General features: G+C 35.5%; 1 protein-coding gene across 3 annotated transcripts in view; it reads left to right on the top strand.

The window, feature by feature from the left end:
* Positions 1 to 26,365, top strand: part of MAN1A2 (mannosidase alpha class 1A member 2) — a 149,054-nt gene that overhangs the window by 10,866 nt on the left and 111,823 nt on the right. For all 3 annotated transcript variants that reach the window (XM_032486948.1, XM_032486947.1, XM_006184283.3), the window contains exons 2-3: positions 18,274 to 18,529; positions 25,127 to 25,223. In XM_032486948.1, coding sequence (XP_032342839.1) covers positions 18,274 to 18,529; positions 25,127 to 25,223 — 353 coding nt within the window. The remainder of the gene's footprint in view (positions 1 to 18,273; positions 18,530 to 25,126; positions 25,224 to 26,365) is intronic.

Genomic DNA, 26,365 nt, shown 5'->3' with positions numbered 1-26,365 from the left:
ATTATAGATTAATTTTTACTTGGACACTACTGAAAAATTTAAACCTTAGATTCAAATCTTAACATTGTCTTAAAGCATATATTGTTATCTTTGGAATCAGATTCTAGGGGTCTTAGAGATAACTTCATCTAGGGTGAGGCTCAGGTATATGCTTTCTGATCATTGGCATTTTTTGAGAGTTCAGGTACGTTATAGTGTTAATCTTTCTTCCTTTCCTTTTCTTTTTTTCCTAAAATGCATTTATGTCGTTAATTTATGCATTTCTGGCATATGGACTGGGTTATATGGAAGTGAGTTGCAATGTTCTGAAACTTTTTTCAGTAAGGAACCAGACCCTGGCATCTAAAAAAAAATGTAGATCATTGTCCTAAATTGAGATCTGGCACAATTGTATGTATTCATGTATCTAAAACTAATTATATGTAGCTTCATAGGGTTATATTTGTAAGTTTATAGTAAAGTTACATGTGCATACATGACTTTCTCAATTACTTTGCAGTAAGGTAGCATGTGATACAAAGTTTATACTTACTTGATGTATGTAAAAATGTGAATTATTTTTCTGTTAATCTGTGATACCATTAAGCATTTTACCTTTTCATGACCTAGGTTTTTCCCTCTGCTTAAAAAAGGTTGGTAATATATAGGGTGCAGTAAACACTGAGCAGCTGGCTCCTCTTGCACTTACACTGCTGGTGTAAATGTAAATTAATAGAATTTTTGTGAAGAATAGTTTAGTAATGTTAACTAATTTAAAGTACACATTCTTTGATTCAGCAATTCTTCTAAACTTATCTTTGGAAAATCTTTACATCAGTGCACAGAGAAATTTAAGAATGTCCCCTGAAGCTTTAACATGACATACTGTAAATGATCTATATGTCTGTCATCAGGGGATTATTTAAATAAAAGAGTATATCCCAGAATACGTAGAATGTTTTTTCTTTAAATCCCCTATGGATCTTTCTGGTTATTCCCCAAAGAAACACACTTTTAATAGTTTTATAATAGTATATAATAGTATTTTTTGATATCTGGTGTAAGTCCTTTCCATCATTCTTGATTTCTAAGAAGTTACAAGCATACATAAAAGTCTTAACAGATAATATTCATGTCACTGTATCCACTATTTCAGATCTTAACATTTTCCTATTTTAGATGAGGATTACCCTTTTTGAGGTAAACCTCTAGCCTGAGTTTGACATTGTCTTTCTCAGTACATGCTTTTATACTTCTGTAATGTATATATTGATATAAATTATATATGCAAATAAATGCATATAGTTATATTGTTCTGCATATTCTTAAACATTAAATATCTCATTCAGCAAGTTTTTTAATTTAGCGTTTTAAAAATGATTTATGTATGTTAACATATTAGGTTCTGGTTCAGTTATTTTATTCGCCTTGTATTCCATTGTGTGATTAAACCTCAAATTGTTTTTATATGCCCCTGTTGATAGATTTTTTAGGTTAATTCCATATTTTTACTGTGAAAACATTCTTGTACATGTGTATTTGGGCACTTTTTTTTTCTCCAAGGTGAAAACTTAGTAATAGAATTATTGAGTTGTAAAGTATGAGTATCATTGACTCCAAATTTTGTTGCTAAGTTAGTCTCTAAAGAAGTTGTACCAGAATCTTTGCAAACCATGGTATAGTTAGATTTTAAAAATCTTTACCAATCCAATGCCAATTTTAGTTTTTCCCCCCTTATGACTAGTAAGGTGGAATATTTAAAACATTAAAACAATTATTATTACTATTTTTAATGGAGGTACTGGCGATTGAACCCAGGACCTTGTTCATGCTAAGCATACGCTCTACTACTGAGCTAGACTCACCCCACTGAAATATTTTTTAAACATATTTATTGGTTGTTTGCATTCTACCTTGTTCTCATTTATGCCATATTCAGAATAATTTGGAGTTTTAAACATGTAGGTGAGACTCCTATTTTTCATTGGTGTTGATGGGTCAGAATTTTCCATTCTGCATTGGTTGAATTGCCTTAGAAGGATTTGAAGGAAGTGAGTCAAAGAGATGTGCTTAGATCATAGTCCCAGAATTCCTCTTCCATTTACATTAAAAAGAAAGGATAGGAATCTTGGGTACAAATAGTAGAAACCAACTGTAATGTGTGCAAAAAAGGTGTTTGTTGGAAGGAAATTGGTTGGCTTTCAGAAATGACATAAAGTCTGGAGAACTGGGTTTAGAGTATAGTCAGTCATTAAGGGAACCCAGGTATGCAGAACTGTGGTGAAGGTTAAGGAAGAGTTAGTGTACCACTGTCAGTGCTGCTGGTCACTGAGCACTAATTATGGCTTTGCTACCACTGGACACTGGATTCCTCTGCTTCCTGAGTGATTTCTAAAATTGACTTCTTGTTTCTTTATATCACTTGGATCTGTAGTCCCAGCCAGAGCATATGATTGCCTAAGTGTAGGTAATAGGTCCTTGCCTTGCTGTTGGATGATAAAAAGATTAAGTATCTTGAACCTTCTGGCTTCTATGGGAAGAGAAGGGATTCTGCTACCAATATAGTGGTGAATTCCTGAATTTAGGTGGGGAATTACATGTAAACAGCTTAAGAAACAAGGTTAACTGAAAAGAACCCTAAGTTTATTACGGTGACTTGTATTATAGTTAGGGACGAATTTCTTACTTGTGTTGTGCTATTTAGAAATGTTGATATAAATAGTCTTTCTAGACTCTTGTCTACCCTTTCAGCACTTTCTGTACAGGGGTTTAAAAGGGGCTGGTAATGCTCCCCTTAGAGGGTTCTTGGAAACATGGGGACATTTTTGGTTGTCACCATGGAAAAGGTGGCATTACTGGCATTTAGTGTATGGAGGCCTGGAATGCTGACTACTCCACAGTGCCTGGTGGTTCTACACAAAAAAGATTTGAATTATCTTGCCCCAAATGTCCATAGTGCATTTGAGAAATACTAGGTTATTGCTGTGTCCAGCACAGCTCGGGACCGTGTCTGAGGACGGGTGACGCAAGGCATAAGAAACAAAGAGACAAAGTAAAGAGCAAAGATGGGACCAGGGGGCTCAAGATCTCTTGGATCCAGGGTCCCGAAAGCCTGGTCGACATCTTATTTATTAGGAGCATACAGCTCAGAAAAAAATGTGGTCAAAGAGGAGAGGCTTTAGATATTCCATGCAGTAAGCACCACATTCTGCTTGCTGATTAATTGATTAACTTCAGGCCTATCCCTTCCAGGAACAATCACCCTCCTCAGGTATGCAAAATTTCTATACCTATCTTGTTATTGCCTCTGGGACATCTCAAGATAGCAGATACTACCCTCGGGTTAAACAGCATACTTTCATGCCAAAACAAAGTTCTGTTAACGGATGATCTGGCTTTCTAGGACCAGCTATTGTTTCACCCTAAGGAAATATCTGCCCTCCTTCGTGCCCTTACCGTCAATCTCAGGATTGCTCACCCCAAATTTTCTTTAGCGTAATCCGTACTATAGGTCATCTACTGCATAAAACATTAAAACAAAGCAAGTGTGTGCATTTTAAGCAAGCAGGTGTGAATATAATATTTTAAGCTCATGGAAATTTAGGTGCGGCTTGTCTTCTAGCAGCTTGTTTCCCAGCAGATTATATGGATTATTTTGATGAGGGGCTAAAAGTTACTGCTGGCCTCCTTTGCTTCACTGCCTTGTACTATAGCTTGAACATTATTTGTCATGTCTTTGCTTCTTGTTCCCTTTCCTTTGTTCAAAGTACTTAATTCCTTAAGAAAAATATCTTTATCTACGACATTGTATAAAAAAATTAACTTGAAGTGGGTCAGAGACCTAATGTAAGCTAAAACTATAAGGCTCTTGAAAGAACAATTAGGGGAAAGTTTCATGACATTGTATTTGGCGATGATTTCTTGAATTTGACATCAAAAGCACAGACAGCAAAAGGAAACAACAGATAAGTTGGACTTCATTAAAATTAAAAACTGTTGTGCTGTTGTTAATTTGTGGACTATATAGGGCTTCGAGCTGAGGGTCTGGGGGTGTCTTAGTCTATTTGGGCTGCCATAACAAAATGCCATAGACTGGACAGCTTAAATAGCAGAAGTTTATTTCTCACAGTTTTGGAAGCTGGAAGGTCCAAAATCAAGGTCCAGCAGGATTTGGTTTTTTGTGAATGCTCTCTTCCTGTCTTGTAGGTGGCCACCTTCTAGCTGTGTCATCAAATGGTCTTTCTTTTGTGCTTTTAGTGATGTGGTAGGAGGGCAGAGAAAGTTTGAGAAAGAAAGATCTATTTCTGTCTTTCTCTTTTTATAAAGCCACTAATCCCATCATGAGGGTCTCACCCTTATGACCTAATCTAACCCTGATTACTTCCTGAAGGCCCGTGTCCAAATACTATCATGTTGAGGGGTTAGAGTTTCAACATATGAATTTTTAGAGGCACAGACATTCAGTTAGTATGAATTTTGAATGACACAAACATTCAGTTTAAGAAATAATTTCTTAGGGGGAAACTAAATAAACCTAGGTAGACCACAGAAACAAGTTGTCAGTTTGAAGGGTCAGTTTGTCAGGCAGAGAAGGAAGATGTAAGCCAATAAGACAAAAATCAGAGAAACAAGAAAAGGAAAGTTCAAAACCAGCAAATGGGACGGCAGGGGATTAGAGAAATTCCCTGGAATAAGGAGGCCATCGCATTTGTTATTGGGTCTTACTGCCTTAGGTATTGTTGAGGCTACTTGGTGAACATACTTAAACGGTGAAAATAGCAGCTTTGGGCCAAGGGCTGCCCTAAAGCCTGAATGGAGGATATTTTACTCCGCAGGCAAATAATGAATAACTTAACAAAACCGTTTTATAAATAAAATTTTATATAAACTCTTTTCAAGTCTTGACAGATGACCTGTAGTGATGTTTTGCTTTGCACTGACGATTTTTCATAATGAACAGTCTAATATATTAGTGTTGTCTTTGGCATCTCTCCATTTAATGGTAATTTTTGATGATCATATATAATTTTTAGGGAGAGGATCTTTAGAATAATGAGAAAACCATGCAACTTTTATCCTTTATATTTTTTTAGTCAATCAAAAGACTACTTAAAATACCAAGTCACCTTCTAAGACAGAAAGTGAAAGCCTTGTAAAATACTGGAGCTTAAAGAAAGGAGGAGGAGCTAGTACATATGATGGTTTTTCTTTTTCCTTTGAGCTTTATACCCGTTTTCAGTCTCTGACTTATTGCAGAAAGGCTGGGCTTTGTTTTATTTAGAACCTGTATACTGGGGTAGCGATTTTACTACTTTTTTTATTACGTATTTTTAAACTGCAAAAAAACAATTTGAAGGTCTTATAAGATTTGTTTTAAGATGAGTTTTTACATATATGGTTTAATTATCTGTGTCTATATCATCTGTGCCTTTTTAAAATTGAATTTTAATTGTTTTTTAATTGACATATAGTTGACTTACAATATTGTGTTAGTTTCAGATGTATAGCAAAGTGATTCAATTATATATATATTCCGATTATTTTTCATTATAGATTATTACAAGATATTGAATATAGTTCCCTGTGCTATATAGTAAATCCTTGTTGCTTATCTATTTTATATATATAGTAGTCTGTTAATCCCATACTCCTAATTTATCTCTCAACCACCCCTGCCTTTTCCTTTGGTAACCATAAATTTACTTTCTGTCTCCATGTGCTTAGATTTTAATTTCAGGCTATAGGTGAAATCTGAGGGAGGAGAGAAATGAATTAACAAAATTTTGTTAAGGCTTTTTTTTGCTCTTGAAATACATCATAAAAATTGGCTTGGTTAAAAACAACATACATGAGAGAAATAATAGTCGAAATGATTCCATGAAGGAAACAGAAACTTACACAGCACCATATTTGTTATAGGGGGATGAAATAGTATGATCAACATAGATGATCAGCTTGAAATGATATAGGATCTGAGGTATATAATGAGAATTAAGGTGGCTTTCCATGTGATCATTCATCGAATATTTATTTAGTACTATGTTTCAAACAGTAAGGATATAACAGAGAGTAAGACAATGCCCTAAACTCAAAGAGTTTAAGGATCTCATAGGAAAATGATAAATATTAAAATAAGATTTATAAAGGGCTAAGGAAAGAGTGACATCAGCATCATGGCTGCATAAGACATCCTTCATTCCCCCCCTCCAAAAAAATTCTGGCATCTGTTTATGAACAAAAATGCCTTTATGGGTGCTGTGGTATCCAACACTATACACCAAGGGACCTAGGAGGAGTCTCACTCAACTGTGAATCAGATAATTGACCTTGGTCCTAGCTGTGGACCATGCAGTTGCCTGTGAACCATCTCTAGCTTTTCTTGGCTATGGTCTGGACCTCTGACTTGGTCATTCATGGATGAGAGAACCTTGGTGGACATCTCAGTTTCCAGAGGAGAAGTTCTAGCTGTTGGAGCGGAAGAAATATGAGTTTGGACTCATTGGAGTGGGTGAAAGGAACAGCTTGCCTTTACCTGAATCATTCCTCCCCCAGTGTGGCACAGCTTAGGGCCAAGAGAGCCTATCTCAGCATGTGATTTCTCCCACTTGGGAAAGGGAGAGCAGGTGAGTGAGTATCCAGCTTCCCTAGTTGTGCAGGATAATGCTCAAGAGGCTCATTTCTCTTCTCAGTCCATCCAGAGTACTAATTATGAGCTCCACGACTGGGGGGCGAGAAAAGAGTGGGATAGTGGCAGATAGGACTCTTGGAGAACATTAAAGGGACATGATTCCTATTAACTGTTTCATGGACGCCATCAAGAAGCCCACCACAAGTTGCGAGGAAAGCCTCACCTGTGGATTCCTTTAACAGACTCGTGGGCATCCCTAGCATCCCATATGCATCGTTCATATACCCTCCCACTCTGCAGCTGGCTCTCCATGTTCCTGAAGGCAGTGGTGAGAGCAAGCTTTGGCATACCCAATCTGTGGGCCAGGGAGGGACTGCAAACTTGAGCCACAGTGCCACCTTTGGGAATACAAAAGAGAGGCTGTCAGCACTGAGTCTGGTGCATTACAGGATTTAGAGGAAGCATACAAGCTTAGGAATTCTTCCACAAGAGGGAACAAAAAACAGGGAGCAAGTATATCTGTAGAAAGTCTGAGAAAGCCTCAGAATCTCTTAATGGGGCTCATGGAAGGTATTTCTCCCCAGAAGGCAGTAAAGTCTGGAGGAAGTGACTGATACTTTAAATGTGAAAACAGCAACACAAAATTCCAAGAAACATGAAAAGCCAAGGAAACATGCCACCACCAAAGGATGACATTTATCTTTCAGTAACTGAACCTAGAGACATGGAGATCTACAGTTACCTGATGAAGAATTCAAAAATAGCTGTTTTAAGGAAACTCAGTGAGCTACAGGAGAATACAGTTAATTCAACAAAAACAAGAGCACAATACATGAACAAAATGTGAAGTTAACAAAGAAGTCATAAAAAAAAGAACTAAACAAATTCTGAAACTGAAGAATTTAATGACTCAAAGGGAAAAAAAAATGCAGAGAGGGCATCAACAACAGAATGGCCCAAGCAGAAGAAAGAATCTGTGAGACATGACAGGAACTTTGAAGTTATACAGTCAGAGGAGAACAAATAAAATAATGAAAAAGAATTAAGAAAGTCTATGTGATCTATGGGTATGTTTAGAACCAGTTTAAGAATTTTGGCATTCCAGAAAAAGAGAGGGAGAAGGGGGCAGAAAGTTTATTTAAAGAAATAGTGATTTGGGAGAGATTTGGATATCCAAGTTCATGAACCTCATAGGTCTCCAAACAAACTAAACCTAAGGAGATCTTCTCCAAGACATATTACAATAAAACTGTCAAAAATCAAGTACATAGAGGAACTGGAAATCTATAACAGGTGGAAAACTGGGAAATTCACAAATATTTTGAAATTAAACAACACATTCTTGAACAATCAGTGGGTCAAATAGAAAATAAAAGAATCCATCCCACCCCAAAAGAAAATGGAAACACAACATACCAAAACCTATGGGATGCTGCAAAAGCAGTTCTAGAATGGAAGTTCTAGGAGAAAGCAGTTCTAGCTATGTAGTTGTCTATATTAAGAAAAAAGAAAGCTCTTAAATAAACAACTTAACTTTGTACCTCAAGGGACTAAAAAAAAGAAGAACTAAACCCAAAGTTAGCAGAAGGCAGGAAATGTCAGAGGTCAGAGCAGAAATGAATAGACTCCAGAAAAACAATAGAAAAGTAGAAAAGATCAAGAAAACTAAGAGCTGCTTTTTTTTTTTTACAGGTAAAAAAATTGACATCTTTAGCTAAACTGAGAAAGAGAAAAGACTCAAAATCAAAATGAAGGAGGAGACATTACAACTGATGTTGCAGAAATACAAAAGATCATAAGGGGGTACTATGAGTAGTTATACATCAACAAATTGGAAGAAATGGACACATTCCTGAAAACATACAACTTACCAAGTGTGAATCATGAAGAAAGAGAAAGTCTGAATTAGTAGTAGTAGTAGTAATCATCATCATCATCATCATCATCATCATCATCATCATCATCATCATCATCTCCCAATAGGAAAAAGCCCAGGACTGATGGTTTCACATGTGAATTCGATAAACTTTTAAGGATGTCTTAATGCCAATCCTTTTCAAACTCTTGAAAAAATCTAACTGGAGGGAATACTCCTAAACTTATGTAATCAGGCCAGAATTACCCTGATATCAAAGCCAGATAAGGATAATGCAAGTAAAGGAAACTACAGGCCATCTGATGAATATAAATCAGAAATTCTCAAGAAAGTATAGCAAACCAAATTCAGCGTCACATTAAATGAATCATACGTTGTCATCAAACAGTATTTATCTCTGGGATGCAAGGATGGCTCAAAATACACAAATGAGTATAGGTGCTGCGCTGTGTTAATAGACTGGAACATAAAAATCAGATGATCATCTCAATAGACACAGAAAAAAACGCTTGGCAAAATACAACATTGTTTTATGACAAAAACTCAATAAATTGGTTATAGAAAGAACATACCTCAACATAATACAAGCCATGTATGATAAACCAACAGCTAATATACTCAGTGGCGAAAAGTTGAGAACTTTTCCTCTAAGATCAGGAACAAGACAAGGATGCCCACTCTCACTGCTTGTAAAGGAAGAAGTAAAATTGTCTTTGCAGATAATATGATCTTATGTATAGAAAATCCTGGGCTCCACAGAAAACTGTGAAACTAATAAATGAAATCAGTCAAGTTATAGGATGTAAAAATCAACATACAGAAAAGTTACGTTTTTATACAATAACACACTATTTGAAAAAGAAAGCATTCACATTCATAATAGCATCAATTACAATAATGGTTAGGAATAAATTTAACCAGGGAGATGAAAAATCTATATTCTGGAAATGACAGGATTTTGATGAAAGAAATTGGAGACGATACAAGTAAATGGAAGATAAACCATGTTCATGAATTGGAAGAATTAATACTGTTAAAATTTCCGTACTCCCCAAAGCCATCTATAGATTCAGTGCAACACCTATCAAAATTCCAATCGCATTTTCCACAGAAATAGAAAAAACAATTCTAAAATTAGTACAGAACCACGAAAGACCCTGAATAGTCAAGACAATCCTGAGAAAGAAGAACAAAGCCAGAGGCATCACACTTCTTGCTTCAAACTATACTATAAAGTATACTAATCAAAACAGTATAGTCCTGGCATAAAAATAGACACTAGACCTATTGTCTATTATTATGTGTACTATTACCTATTATTATTATTATGGAACAGAATCGAGAGCCCAAAAATAAACCCTCATGTATGGTCAACTAATATTTGACAAGGGAGCCAAGGATATTCAATGGAAAAAGAATAGTCTTCAATAAATGGTATTAGGAAAATATCATGTCTATTTTTTCATTTATTTATTCTTTTTGTCTGGTTCTGGTATCAGGGTAATAATAACCCTCATGAGATGAGTTGAAAGTATTCCCTCTTCAATTTCCTGACCTGTAAAACTGATATTAATTCTTCTTTAAATACTTGGTAGAATTCACTAGGGAAATCATCTGAACTGGGATTTTCTTGTGGAAAAGTTGTTAACTATCCATTCAGTTTCTTTGATAGATACAGGCTGTTCAGGTAATCTGGGTCTTAAATTTTCTTGAGAATTTTTTTTTAAACAAGGAATGTAAATTGTTGAGTTTTTGATGTTAACATTGTTAATAATAGTCTTTTACTTTTTTAAAAAAATTTTTATAGGACTGTAGTTATGCTTCTTTTTTTTCGTTGTGTTACTCTGATTTGTGGCTTTTCTCCCTCCTCCCCTACTATTGTCAGAAGTCTTTTTTTTTTTTTTTTTAATCTCAAAGAACTAGCTTTTGGTTTTGTTGGTTTTTCTCAGTCTTCAGTTTTCTTTCTTTCTTTCTGTTTTTTACTTTTATCTTTATTGTTTCCTTTCTTCTGCTAATTTTAGGTTTAATTTTCTCTTTTTCTACTGTCTTAAGGTAGAGCTTGAGATCCTTTGTACAAGATCTTTTTTTCTTTTCTAATATATATTGGTTAATGCTATGACTTTGCTTCTAACCTTTCTTCTTTTCTTTATATAGACATTTAGTGATGTGAATTTTCCTTTAAAGATTCCTTTAGCTTCATCCGCAAATTTTGATGTTTGTATTCTCTTTTAGTTCAAGGTACTTTCTTATCCCAGTTTTTTAAAAAGAGCTTTATTGAGATGTAATTCACATACCATACAGTTCACTCACTTATACTATACAATTCAGTAGTTTTCAGTTTATGTACATTTATATGCAACCATCACTACTGTCGCACAATTTCACTAAATTTTTTTGACCCATGATTATTGATCCCATGATCATTGATAAGTATGTTATTTCACTTCCAAGTACAGTTAGTTGGCCCTTGAACAACACGAATTTGAAGTCTGGGTCCACTGATAACATGGATGTTTTTCAGTGGTAAAATTCTGTAGTGCTGCATGATTTGAGATTGGTTGAATCCAAGGATGCAGAACCTGTACACAGAAAAACCATGTAAATGGAGGGCTGACTGTGTTATACACAGACTTTTGACTGCTCAGAAGTTTGGGCTCCTAACTCTCTTATTCAAGGGGCAACTCTAGAGATTATCCAGATACCTTCTTCACATTACTGATTTCCGCTTTAATTCTGTTGTAGCAAAAACATACTTTGTATGGTTTGAACCCTTTTAAATTTATTGAGACTTGTTTTACTGCTCAGAAGGTGGTCTGTATTGGTATATGTTCTGTTTGCATTTGAACAAAATGTGTATTTTGTTGTTGGATAGTGTGTTTTATAGATGTCAGTTAGGTCGAGTTGGTTGATAGTGTTTTTGTCTTTTATGTCCTTGATGATTTCCTTTCCTCTTTTATGAATTACTGAGTGAGGGGTGTTGAATTTACCTACTATATTGTGGATTGTCTACTTTTTATTTCTATCAGTTTTACTTCATATATTTCAACTCTTTATTAGATGTGTAATGTTTAGCATTGTTATAGTCTCTTGCTATTTTATTGATTCTGTTATTATAAAACCTGTTAATCTCTGCTCTGAAAGCTACCGTTTGATGTCAGTATAGCTGCTTCCACTTTTTAATAAACGTCTTTACTGAGGTTTTCTTTATGTACCATAAAATTCACCCATATAAATAAACAGTTAAGTGGGAGCATTAGTTGCCTTCTATTGGTTGATGTTTCCAAATCCATGTTTTCAGCCCTGGATATTTTAACCTGTGTGCCTTGTTGACCTTTTAAACTCAGCATGTCTAAAAACCATGCCTATTAATCTCTTCCTCACTTTTTTCCTTTATTCCAAGCTACCTGCTCTCTCGTCTCTAAGTTAATGGTACTTCTTTCTGTTCAGTCACTATAGTGAAAACCTATCATCTTTAAACTTCTTTTCCCTTTCATGTTTAATCACTTCCCTCAGCTTACTCGTCTTGCCCTTCTAAGGTCTCTGATATTTTGCGCCTCTTCTCTGTATCCACTACACGTGGATTTTATTAGTATCTTGTCATTTTTTGCCTAGTATCTTGTCATTTTTTGCCTGGTGACCACCTGTCTCCATTTCCTGTTTCCACTCTTGTATCATCTCCCTTTCTACCTCTTCTCTCCAATCCTGAGGAGGTGTTTTTTTCCCTAAGATTTAAGTACAAGTGTTCCATTTTCAGTTAGAAGTCCCTAAATGGCTTGCTTTTCGTCCTCAGCGTGTAATACAAGCTCTATTCGTGATAGAGCTTTTGTCTTCTCTGGTTTCCAGTCTGTTCTACTGCTCCCTACCTATTCCCCCGCGCCCCCAAACACTATACCCTAGCAGCCATACCAACTTGCTAATGGTGTAATGCATAACTTCTTCTGTACCTTTGTACACTATCCCTTCTATGCCTAGAATGCCCTTGTTTTCTCGAACTGCCTGGCAAACTTGTGTTTTTCCTTTTAATTTCTAATGAAGATCATACCTTTCTAATGCTATTTTCCGATTTAAATCTGTTTCAGGTCGTACTCTTATGCTTAGCAGACGCCTACGCTTTTATGTGGCTATCTTACCTCTTCTAACCTGTGGTCCTCTGATACTGCACCTGTAGTTATTTATTTCCTCTGCTATGATCCACCTGTTTTGTGCTTCCTGTGTTTACATATTTATTATACTGTGAACTCCTTGGGAAATAATATGTCTTATTTTTCTTGTTTTCCCTGGACCTGACTCAATGCCCCTCACATTTGATAAATGTTTGTTGATTATTATTGAGTTAAGCTGAAGTTAATTCAATGATTGAACTTTTTATTTTACTTGAAATTACCATTAATTCAAGCTAAAATCACCTAAAACCCAAGTTAGATTAATCTATAATAGCTCTCCATGTAAATCAAATCTTTTAATAGCCACATAAATGATCTATACCTAACTAAATTTAAGATAGAGACAGTGAGTTTGTGTTGATGGCCCATGAGCGGCATTATTAAAGTAGGAATAAAGAAGTTGGTAGTTTGTGGGAACCACTTCACCAGAGTAACTGGATTTGTCATAGAGGCTTGAGGGTCGGTGGATTTTTCAGTGCTTTGCTTTGAATTGCTTTCATCTTCTTTCAGGTGGCTGACAGTTACTTGTACTGGGAAACAATTGGGCTTTTCTATTAACATGTTTTCTTAAGAATGGGATTCACTCATAGAATTTGTGAGCCCAAATTTGACAGAATTTGTGCTGTTCAGTTCTTAACTACAAATTGATACACTAGAGAGTACATGGTTTAACTTAAAAGGATAACATTCAGCAAGTTCTTTGTCATTTATATAACAGTGTTATTCCTTACAAATAAGATCTATTCATTTGCTATTGCAAATCATCTTAGGCTGTATTTGTGAACAGCTCCCTTACAATTGTTGGTTCCTCTTGATTACCTTAAGTTTAAAGAGATCTTCCTTCATGACAAAGAGTGGCATTTCGTTTGGAAGATCTTAAATTCCTTTAGACATTTGCCTGTGAGCTCTATAGAATGCTGTTATTTCAGTATTTTCTATACCAATTGCTGACTGTCTTGTAGTTGTTTCCTAAAACCATTCTTGGCCTGTACTTGTATGTAAGTTCTTTTTAACATACTGTTTCCGCTGTTTTTGTGCTTTCTTGGATGCTCTGAGATTTCTTTAGCATGATATTAAAATATTCGATGTTTGAAAAGATTATTATCTAATTTTGTTATTAAAAACAAAGGCCATTGTATGGACATTCTTTTATCTCTTAAAAGAAAGAATCACATTGTTGATTTATTCGCATTTTTTACATAATCAGTTTATAGTGGCCTTGGTGAGCGTTCATAGAATTTGGAAATTAGTAAGGGTCAATTTAGTAAAAATTCCTCTTATAATGGTTGAGAATACTCATAGTTATCTGCCCAAGTTTTTAAGGGCTCTCCTGTTTCTTAAATCTAACTCAGAAGAACACAGCCTTGAAATCTTAGCAATGAAACAGTGGACGTGAATGAAAGCTGATGTAAACATCGCTGCTATCATTAAGAGGAAAGAATGTATCAATAGAAGTTTAAACGCTTGGTGTCTAGAAAGATGAGACCCAATGAGTAGGAAGAGGAAGAAAATTACATTTACTGAGTACCTTCTGTCATATAGTTTCTTTCCCATCCTTCTTGCGCTTTTATTTATAATAATTTGTAGATACTTTGGATTTTCTATATAGAAATTGTATTACCTGTGACAGAAGACTTTTTTAAACTTTCTTTTTCTTATATTTTAATCTTATTTTAATCTAAGTACAATCAAATGGAAGTGTGATGGTGAGCATCCTTATGTTTCACTATGATGAATGATATTTGCTGTAAATTTTGGAAGATATATTTTATTAGTTTGAAGTTCTCTTTTTCTCCTTTGCTGTGAGGTTTTAAGAATGGATGTTTAATTTTTGTCACTTTCCTTTTCTGTTTCTACTGAATGATTTATACGGTTTTTCTTTAATCTAATAATAAGTTAATTACATGGATAGACTTTTCTGATGTTAAACTGGTCCCTTCTGGGTTAAGTCCAATTAGTTATAATGATGTATTTGTTTCTGCTTTTTTAATGTTGCTGATTAACTTTGTTAATTTTAAATTTAAAAAAAATCTGTGTTGATGAATGAACTTAGCCTCTGATTATCCTTTTTCCATAGTAATCATTCAGTTCTGTTCTGGACATGTTAAATTAGAGGTATTTGGCAAATGCCTTACATAATGTTTTGAAATTTGAGTCTGGCGTACTTAGTAACCTGGAAAAGACTGACCGTATGTATTTTGATATAGGAGTTGAGGAAATACAGTTGGATGATGTTGAATAGGAAAAATATATAGAGTAAGAACAGAAGTGAGGATGGAATACAACATTTTGAGATGCATTGATGATGGTAAAGCCAGAGGCTTGTTGGAAAAGCAGTTGTGAGGAAGAGGGAGTTCAAAGGAAGGATAAGCTTAGCTATTAGTTTTTAGCTGTGGTAGAAGAGTGATGCGAGGTTAAAGGAAGTAGAAATAGCAAGTGTAGTACTCTTTGAAAAAGTATAGTGGTGAAAGGAAGGAGACAGGAACACCAATGAAGGTGGAGGTGGAGGCAGTTTTGAGGGAAGTTTTTATTTAATTTTTTTAAGGGTGGATGAGACTTCATGTTGTAGGTGAAGAGTAAAGCTTTAGTAAAGAAGAATAGAGTGAAAATAAAAGGGAGATATTTGTGTATCCACCTAAATCTTTGCCAAACAAGATTTCAGTGTAATTTTATCTATTCTTCTGTAATCTAGGATTCTATTTGTCTTACAGAATGTTTCCAAACATGATTTATTTAAACACTTTAATTGAAGAAGGAAATCTATTGCTTGGTTAGTTTATTTCTGGCAAATCAGTCCTCAGATGCTAATGAGAGTCTCAGGGAAGGAGAACATCTAGGATGGAGAGTGGCTGAGTAGAGACTAGGTCACTTACCAGCCATAAAATCACACGATAGCAGTGGCTCACGCAAGGTAGAAGTTTATTTATGGTCTGTAGGACAGTTTCAGTAAGGGAGGCTGAAAATAGAATTTTTATTTTGCAGGAGCATATGCTTAGCTAAAACTTGATGGCTCTAGGACTAAGGAAGGAAGGGAGCAAGATACTGAGAGACAGGTTTTAGTGTCTACACTGTGAGACAGTCTCTTAAATAAAATTCACCTTTCGTGTGGAAGGCGGTATTTGTGTAGTGTAAGAAGTCCAGATGCACATGTTTGTATCCAGGCTCTCTGCTTTTTAGCTCTGTGACCCTGAACAAATTACTGAATTTTTCTGTTTGTACCTTAGTGTTTTCCTAATAAAATGGAGAACAGTATCAAATAGAGGGTACTTTATAAATTAGTACGAGGGTTAAATAAGATAATCTAAGTAACTGACTAAGCCAGCGCCTGGTGCATGTAAACCAGCAACAATTACTAGTTTTGTTGCCATTTTCCATTTTGGTTGGAATGGGGTTATGTGGTCACCCCAGGTAAAAGGGCATCTGAGGAAGACTTGATTGGTGTAGATGGATTATGATCTGTTCTCTGGGCCCAGGCACAGTGTTTCCTGCTGGTAGATTGGAAGGCAGTTGAGTGGTGCCTGCCTGTATTTACCTTGGTTGTCTGAGACTGCATTCAGTACCTGTCTGCTGCTGATGCTTTCATCTGCCTGAGTCTCCTGAACAGATCAGCCCAGAACTACTCTTGGATGCACACTGGGGCTAACCTTGGCTCCTTTCTGCCTTACATTTCCTATATGGAGTTTGTCTGCAGGCCCCATTTTTTCTTGCTACCCGAGTGTTTGTCCCTGACACTCTGGCTCTGCTGCAATTCGTCCTCTTTTCTCTCTTCTGTTTTCCTCATCAGCCCTTTTTCACTGTTGGCTAATTCAATTTTCTTTTTCTCTAAACATTTAACATCTTAGTTTTAATACTAAGCTGTGGATTGATATTTTTCTCTCTTGATGTACAGTTCTATGGTTTTTAACACGTGTTCACATTGGTGTAACCACTGAAATTAGGATATGTAACTGCTATAATAAAAAAAATCCTGTATTATCCTTTATATTTAACCTTTTCCCCATCCATAACTACTAGCATCTATGATATACTAGTCGTCCCCCTATTTTTGTCTTTTTGAGAATATCATGTAAAAGGAATCAGACAGAATGTAACATTTTGTGACTGGCTTCTTTCACTCACATAATACCTTTGAAATTCATTCAAATTGTGTGTATGAGTGGTTCATTTCTTTTTATAGCTGAGTAATATTCCGTAGTGTGGCTTTACCACTGTATAAACAGTGATTTGCTTAACTGTTTACTTGCTGGAGGACATAAGGGTTGTTTCTAGTTTTTGCTTGTTGTGTATAAAGCTTCTATAAACATTTGTGTATAGGATTTTTCTCCCAATTTTTAAAATTGTGGTAAAATACACATAAAATTTGCCATCTTAACCATTTTTACATGTACAGTATGAATAGGGCAACCATCATTGCCATCCATCTCCAGAACTCCTTTCATGTTGTAAAACTGAAACTCTATACCCACTAAACAATAATTTCCCATTTTCTCCTTTCCCCCAGCCTCTCACAACCACCATTCTGCTTTCTGTTTCTGTGATTTGGACTACTCTAAGAATCTAATATAAGTAGAATCATATAGTATTTATCTTTTTGTAACTGATTTGTATATAGGTTTTTGTGTGTAAATAAGCCTTCATTTCTCTGGGATAACTGTCCAGGGCAATTGCAGGATTCTGTGATGGTTACATGTTTAGTTTTTTAAGAAACTGCTGAACTTTTCCAGGGTGGCTATACCATTTTATACATTCTCACCAGCAGTGTTGTACGGCCAGAGTTTGAATTAAATTTCTGAAGCAGTAACTCTGGTGACTGTTGGGTTAGTTGTTTACCCTTAGAGTAGTCGTCACTGGCTGATTTGGAAAATGGTGACGACTACGCCTATATTCATTCATGTGGATTGGGGTGGAGGTGGAGAAAAGATTTAGGGCCGACTAGAAACCCAGTAGGTGTCTGCTGCAGTAGTGATTTCCAGATCTGTATGTACCCCAGAATCATCAGGAGAGCTCTTAATAATACAGATTCATGGGTTTAATACAGATCTGCTAAATTGGAATCTGTATTTTTAACAAGGACTCAAGAGAATTTTAAGTGGGCATGCCCACATCAGTTAGGCCATTGTGGTATAAGATCTACATTATTTACAAAATGTAAAAATTTTAGAAGGATATGATGTATATTTAACAAATAAAAACTTTCCCATCCTCTTACCTTTTCTGCTTATCTCTCTTTCTTTGACCCTATGTTTATATTTTTGTTCCCTCTTGATACTTAATTTTGGTTTTTATTTTCTCTCCCCCATCTAATTTTTCACTAGTTTCTCTCTCTCTATTATGTGTCTACTAATAAATTATTGATTGCTGTTTTCTCTGTTTCACTTGGTCCTTAAATTGTAACTTTCTGAGTTCTCTCTTCCTCCACTTTGTAAAGTGTTTGCTCGTCAGCATCCAGGGCTCATCTTCTTTCTCATACTAAGATGTATTTATCCTCTTCTTTGGGCAGATAGATGCAAGCCTCTCTCACGGATCATTCTTTCTTTTTAATGGCAGGCGTAGAAAACAACTATCAGGGGTTTGGTGGAGGAAACTAAGTTTTATTTTATTATTATTTTTTTTTCTTCTTCTTACAGGGAGGAAGAAGAACGTCTGAGAAATAAAATCCGAGCTGATCATGAGAAGGCCTTGGAAGAAGCAAAAGAAAAATTAAAAAAATCAAGAGAGGAAATCCGAGCAGAAATTCAGACAGAGAAAAATAAGGTAGTCCTAGAAATGAAGATGAAAGAGAAAAAGCCACTGCCACCAGTTCCTATACCAAACCTTATAGGAACAAATGGTGGGGACCCAGAAGATAATGAACTGAGAGAGAAAAGGGAAAAAATTAAAGAGGTAATAAGCTGAGATTTGTGATATGGGGTGGTCATGGATATGGATATGTATTTGACTGGATTTAAAGTATCTTATCTGTCTATATTTATTTGTACCATCTGTGGTGTCATATTTTGATCTTGTTTGTTTTGGGGTCAAAGTTTCAGTTCATTTTGCAAGTTGGCAGTAAGGGATAAAACTGTTTCTTAATGTCGATCATAACACAGGATACTTAAAAATTTTGGTATAATGTTGTTTGGATAGTTACATCACTCACTCTGTGTTCAAAGATCTTTTGATATTCAGTATTTTGTTAATAACATAGGATAAACCCATAAGCAATTTATCATTTAATAAGAAATGTTTTAAGTGTTTAGTTACAAGAAATTCTGCTAGATACTATGCAAGTCTTCTCATAAACATGCTTCTGAAGCATTAGCGTTATATATGCCATCTTTTAAGGAACACATCATGATACAGCTTAACCATACTGCAGATTAAGAACACATCCTTCCAGAGAGTCTCAATGGGTTGAAAAGGGGGGAAGGATTGATTTCAGAATTCTTGAAATTTGTTTGGTCACAGAAGTCTTTCAATTTGTTAGTCTAGGAGTTACTTGGAGATAAAGAGAATACTAGACAGAGAGGAAATCTATATTTAAGTTGAACTTTGTTAATTAGAATTCCTGCTAATTCTGGGTGGAGTTTGCAGTTTTAGTGACTTGAAGAAAAAGATTTTGTTAGTGTGTAATGTGATCAACAATATTTCAAATCAGTTGTTTATCATAAAATAAGATAATAAATTTAGTCCAAATAGTCAGATATCTTCTAGTAATGAATATGGAAGCTTTTGCAGATATTTTAAGTGTGGCCTTATGAATTAGTATAAAACTTTGACCTTAGTGGAATCAAACAGCTCTGTATTCTGATTTCACCTTGCTTCTGGAGTCTATGTTTTATGCACAGGCTGCTTAAGGCACCTTCTTTGGACAGTGTTAGACATTGATAGATTTTTTTTTTTTCGGGTGCCTGACTTTTTAATTTTAGATGTCATTAGAATCTAAATACTTGTCTCATGTACATAATAATTCAGATGGATAACAATGTGTGTTTAAAGGACCCACCCCACCTACAGGCTCAGTGATTCACTGGAAGTACTCACAGAACTTAGCAAAACTGTTCTATTCATAGTCTTGGTTATTTGCAGCAAAAACATACAGATTAAAATTAATATAAAAAGCACCCAGGATTAAGTGCGGTAGAGACCAGGCCCAAGCTCCTGATTGTCCTTTCCCAGTGGAGTAGTATGGACCGTGCTTAATTCTCCCAGCAGTGATGTATGGCAGGGCACACAAAGTATTGGCAGCCAGGGAGGTTCACCCAAGCCTTGGGGTGCAGGTCTTTTATTGGGAGTTCATTGTATAGGCTTGGCTGACCTCAGTTTTCTAGCACCTCCAGAGGTCAGGCCGATACTATGGTCCCTGCCATAAATCACATTGTTAGCATGAACCATCTGACACTGCCCAGGGCTTCAGGTAAACCGAGATGCTCTTAACAGGCAGGATAACAAAGGTTTTGAGGTTATTTTCCAGGAGGCTGCCATAGGCCAAACCTTGGGCATATGAAGGGTTTGGACAACCCAGACCTGTTAAGTGAATCCTTTAGAGCACATCATGTTGTCTAGTGTTCCTGTAAATCAACATAAAACATATTAAGAATCCCTGTGTAGGTTCTTTTAAACATAATGACACTTACCTGCAGAAGCAGCAGCCAACAAGAGGCAGGGTGATATGAATACCTGCAGAATATCTGAAAGTTTCAAGAATTAGAAACACTCTGAAGGCAGAGGTATAAAATAGAGCTGGAAAAGGATTATTTGAAAGTTTTAAAAGGAGCTCTTAACTCCTGGATTCCCAGTTTTCTAGCCTACAAATCCTATCTGCTGCCCTCCTTTCCCCAAAAGAGGATCAAAAGTTTACTTTTGGATGGATGAATTAGAAAGCATCTAGATTTTGGGAATACCAAGTATAGCTGAGGGGAGAGGGCAGAGGTCATTCTAAAAAATGGAGAGGTGGGGGTGGAGGGAATTAAGTGAAAAGTGGATTCTGAATATTGAGACCACTTTCTCCTGCACAACTTTTAGAATTGTGGCAGGCAGATTTATATTCAATAAGTAGAAAAATGAAGGACATGTCTCTGGGAGACTTGACTGGCCCAAGAGAAAAGACCTACTGTGTTCCTCAGTAGGACACCCCTGGGTTTCACCTGACCTCCTTGAGACTAGGCTCGGTCAACAAGTGTTGCCTATTCACTGACAGCCTTTGATCATCTTGTAAGTGCTTCACTCATATGTGAAGAACAAACCGAAGATCACCATTCGTGTAAGGGAAGTTTCTCGCATGAGAGAAACAGATGGAAGGGAGGAATTTAGAGGATACAGAAACAATACAGGGAGCAGGAAAAAAATATCAAAAAAGAATTCACATCTTTGGGTGCCAAAAAAATTAAATTCATGAAGTAAATTATAAAAAGGAACATTTACAGAATAAGAAGGAGTTCTTGGAGATTAAAAATATGATAGAGTAAAAAATTCAGTAGAAGAGTTGGAAGATAAAATTGATCAAATCTCTTGGAAGGACAAAAGATTGAGAAAACAAGAAAAATGTTAAGCTCAATCTGGAGCACCTAACAAGTGATTAATTAGGGGTTTTGGAAAAAGAACAGGGAAAATAGAGGGGAAGAAGTCGAAGAAACAATTGAGGAGAATGGGCTAAAACTTAAGAATGTGAGTCTCTGGACTGAAAGGACCTGCCAGGCATCTAACCAAATGGGGGGGGGGGGGCGGATTCCTACTGAAATTTTAGAAAAAGTGCATAAAAAACAGATCCTAAAAGTTTAATAGTTCCACCCAGAAGATTGGGATTGTACATAGTGGCGCATTAGATTCCTCAACAATAATGTTAGAAACTGGAAGAGAATGGCTTAGAAAGAGTTACATATTCAGCCAAATTTTGAATCAAATCTGAGAGTAAAGATGTTTTTAGACATTGTCTCAGATTGCTACTGGAAAATATGCTTCATCATAAAAATAGGAAGATAAGCAATTTTGGAAACAGGGGTTTTGTCACTAGAGAGAGAAAGGAAGGGCATTCTCAGGAATGTGGAAAAGGGAATCAGCAGGATGATGGCTGTGCTTCAGGTTGGAGAACAGAAGTCCAGATGAGAGTGGGAGGATAGAGAGCCTCAGGAAGGGTGTATTAGAATAAAATGGAACTGATAGTTTATTTGATCTGTTTGATTATATTGAGGCAAGTTTTGAAACTCAAGTATAATTTGAAAGTAAATTAATAATTGCTACGTTAAAAACTACATCAACAAAAAACCCCACTAAACTTCAGACCAGTAGTTTACAGCAGGGAAAATAAAAGTTGAATAAAGTCATATAATAATTATAAGAAAAACATGTTGCTAACTATATTAGGAGGATGTGAGCCAGGGAATATATGTGGTGAAGTATATGTGGAGGTGAGTTGATAGTGTATGAGAGAGCTAAATTATCTTAAATATGGGGGAATATATTAAATAGCTAAAACTTTTATAAAAATCAAGAAATAGCACTACAAACTATACTTAGAAATATAGTGGTAACTAGAAAAACAAGTGAAAAAGCTTTAACTTCTTAGCTCAGGAGAGCGAAAATTACTAATGAGGAAGATAGGACAGGCTATTAGATTTTTTAAAAATTCGGCTTTATTGAGACATAATATATGTACAATAAAATGTATGTATTTTAAGAGTACGGCTTTATGTTAGATTTTACAGGTGTACGTACCCATGTAACAATTGTGCTCCAGCTGTGAATATGTCCATAATCTCAAAATGGTTTACTTGTACCCCTTTCTAGTCAGTCCACTCCATTCCTTGGCTCCAGGCAACCACTGATCTGCTCTTAGTCATTATGGATTAGATTAGTCTTTTCTAGAGTGTCAATCAAATGAATTATAAGTTGTGTGATGTTTTGTTTCTGGGCTTTTGTCAGCATGTTTTTGAGATTCCTCTACGTAGATTGCATATAAAGGTAATTTTTCCCCCGGTGGTATTCTGTTGTATGGGATATACCATGATTTGTTTTATTCATTCACCTGTTGAACATTTGTTTAACATTTGGTCCAGTTTTTGGCTATTATGAATAAAGTTGCTGTGAACATTTGTGTACAAGTCTTTGTGTGGGCGTATGGTTTAGTTTTAGTTTTGGCATATCAGTCTGTGATCTGTTGAGAGTTAAGTTTTTTTGTTTATTGTGTGAAGTAAAGATTGTACCTCATTCTTCCTCCGTAAGGCTTTCTAGGGTTCCACATTATCTGTTGAAAAGATTATCCTTTCCCAATTGAATTACCTTGGCACTTTTGTTCAAAATCAGTTGACAAAATCAATAGATGTTGAGTCTCTCTCTGGATTTATATCTATTCCATTAGTCTGTATTCCTATCCTTAATGAGAATATGACACTGTTGAATACTTTAACTTACAGTAAGTTTTGAAACAGGTAAGTCCTGCAGCTTTGTTCTTTAAAAAATCGTTTTGGCCATTCTAAGTCCTTTGCCTTTCTAGAATTAACTTTTCTGTGAAAATAAAAGATTGCTGGGATTTTGATTGGGATTTCATAGAATCTGTAGGTGAATTGAGAAGAATTGTCATCTTAATATTTAATCTTTCATTCCCTGAGCAGGTTACATCTTTCTGCTTATTTAGGTTTTCTTTAATTTCTCTGAGCAGTGTGTTTTAGTTCTTAGTGTATAGTTCTTGCACATATCCTGTTACATTTATTCCTAAATGTTTCATGTTTTTTGATGCTATTATAAAAAGAAATTGTTTTTTAATTTCTATGTCTGTTCTTCATTACCAGCATTTAGTAATATATTTAATTTTACTTTTCTGAACTTGTATCTCATTTACTGAAGTCGTCTTTTAGTTTTAGTGGCTTTTTATTTTAAGATGGCTTAGGATTTTCCTTGTGCATAGTCATGTCCTCTGTAAATAGAGGTACTTTTCCTTTTTGATTTTTTTTTTTTTTTTGCCTTTTATTTGTTTTCTTATTGCACTGGCTAGGACTTTCAGTACATTGTTGAAAAGAAGTGGTGAGAACAGATGTATTTGGTTTGTTCTCAACTTTAGCAGGATCTTCTACTGTTAAGTATGATGTAAACTGTAGGTTTTTTGAAGATGCCCTTTATTAAGACAAGGATATTTCCTTGTAGTTGTAGTTTACTGAGTTTTTATCATGAATGGGTGTTGAATTTTGTCAAATGCTTTGTCTGCATCTAGAATGATGATTGTATGATTTTTTTCCTTTTTATTCTTAACATTATGAATTATATTGATGGGGTTTTGAATGTTAAATTAGTCTTATATTCCTGGGTTGAACTGCACTTGGTCATTGTGTGTTCCTTTTTAATGTATTATTAATTTTTATTAAGGAATTTTTTAAATTTTGTATCTGTTTTTGAGATACATTGGTTTTTAGTTTCCTAGTAATGTCTCTGCCTAGTTTTGGTGTCTGAGTAATGCTGGCTGCAAAAAGCAAGTTGAGAAATGTTTTAATGAATATTATATTTGATATACCACAGACTACTATTACATAATTCAGCTGATACATAATTATGTACTCTGCTGTTGTGTAGCTTAGTACTCCTTGGGTTGTAAGAAACTCAGTTCAAACTAATTGATATAAAAGTGTTTATTAGCTTAGTGGTTCTAAACTAGGACTTCAAACTTGGCTAAATCCAATTCTATAGATGTTTTTGTCAGTAATACGCATCTGTCTGTATCTGTTTTCTTTTGTTATTTAGTTTCTCCACTGTTGGGAGAGAGTTAGTTCCCATCAGCCCCAGGGTTATACGTTACATAGACCTTGAGATTGCAAAATGAGAGAGTCCCTCTGACTCCTGGTGCCTATAACAACATGTTTGAAAGGACTTTGTTGCCCCTACTTGAATCACATGTACCCAGTCACGTTGTGTAGGTCATGGGGTGGCAGACCACAGCCTGCTGGCCAAATTCTGCCTACTGCCTCATTTTTTAAAATAAAGTTTAGTTGGAACACAGTTATGCCTGTTTGGTTCTGTGTTATCTAGGGTGCTTTCGTGCTGTAACAGCTAAGTAGTTGCTACAGAGACTGTGTGGATTGCAAAGCCTAAAATATTTACTTTACAGGGAGAGTTTGCTAGTCTTTGGTCTAAGGGTAAGGGATACTCCAGCCAGGCTGTGTTAATTGGTTGTGGAATCAGAGCCCCTTGATTGACAACTCTGGTATAATCACAGTGAGGGAAGGGGAGCTATTTCCAAAAGGATTCATTCTTCCTAAAAGGAAAGAATGCCAGACACCTGCCTCCCCAGTAAAAAAGAGCTTGTTTATTACATCCGATTTTTTGTTCTGTTGTGTAGACTTAAGTTAAACATGGTTATGTGTGTTTTCATACTGACATAGATGTTAATAGAATAATATACTAATGTAGGAGATACAGAAGTTTGTAAGGATAGAATCACTAAGTTACATGAAATATAAAGATAAGAGTCTGTGAAAAATGTAAATTGATGAGTTATAATTTTTCTTTTCTCAGATGATGAAACATGCCTGGGATAATTATAGGATGTACGGGTGGGGACATAATGAACTCAGACCTATTGCAAGGAAAGGACACTCCACTAATATATTTGGTAAGTTTACTTTTTCTAAGTACTGTTTTCATTTTCTACCTTTATTTTTAAAGTAGGATCTAACTGTTTAGGTACTTCCTAAAATCTGAGTGCAGTAGTCCCCCCCCTTATCTAATGTTTTGTTTTCCCTGGATTCAATTACTTATAGTCAAGCTTGGTCCAAAAATACTAAATGGAAAATATCAGAAATAAACAATTCATAAGTTTTAAACTGTGTGCCTTTCTGAGTAGCATGATGAAATCTCATGCCATCCTGCTCCCTCCAGCCTGGGGTGTGAACCGTCCCTTTGTCCAGTTTATCCTGCTCATTAGTCACTTAGTAGCCATCTAGGTTACCAGATCAGCTGTGGAGGTATCACAGTGCTTGTGTTCAGGTAACCCTGATTTTACTTAATGATGGCCCCAAAGTATAAAAGTAGTGATGCCAACAATTTGGATTTGCCAAAAAAGCTGTAAAATGCTTCCTTTAAGTGAAAAGGTAAAAGTTCCTGACTTAGTAAGGAAAGAAAAAAATCATATGCTGAGGTTGTAAAGATGTAAGGTAAGAACAAATCTTCTATTTGTGAAATTGTGAAGAAGAAAGTAGAAATGTGTGCTAGTTTTGCTGTCACACCTCAAACTGTAGAAGTTACTGGCCACAGTGCAGTTAGTACTTAGTTAAGATGGAAAAGGGATTAAATTTGTACAGTAAGATATTTTAAGGAAAGAGAGACCCCACATTTACGTAACTTTTATTGCAGCATATTATTGTAATTGCTTTATTTTGTGATTATTATTAATCTCATACTGTGCCTAATTTATAAATTAAACTCTACCATAGGTATGTATGTATAGGGAAAAGAACATAGTATATATAGAGTTCAGTGCTATCCAGGGTTTCAGGCAGCACTGGGTATCTTGGAATGATTCCCCTTTGGATAAGGGAGGACGACTGTATTTCTATGAAACTGTAACTTGAAGCAACTTTTTTTTTTTGGCAAGTTTCAGTCAAGATTTAGTTATACTTGCTTTGGAAAACACAGATATGTGACAGATTTTCTATTTACATAAAGATTGTTTAGTCATTTATTTGAGTATTTTGAAGCTTCTTCTGCATTGTTATTCTTTACTATCAAGGAAGATAGGTGCCTATTTCTATTTTT

Source organism: Camelus ferus, chromosome 9, assembly GCF_009834535.1.
Source record: "Camelus ferus isolate YT-003-E chromosome 9, BCGSAC_Cfer_1.0, whole genome shotgun sequence".
Taxonomy (NCBI): domain Eukaryota; kingdom Metazoa; phylum Chordata; class Mammalia; order Artiodactyla; family Camelidae; genus Camelus; species Camelus ferus.
Note: the sequence above shows the minus strand (reverse complement) of the source record. Positions and strands in the feature narration are given on the sequence as shown.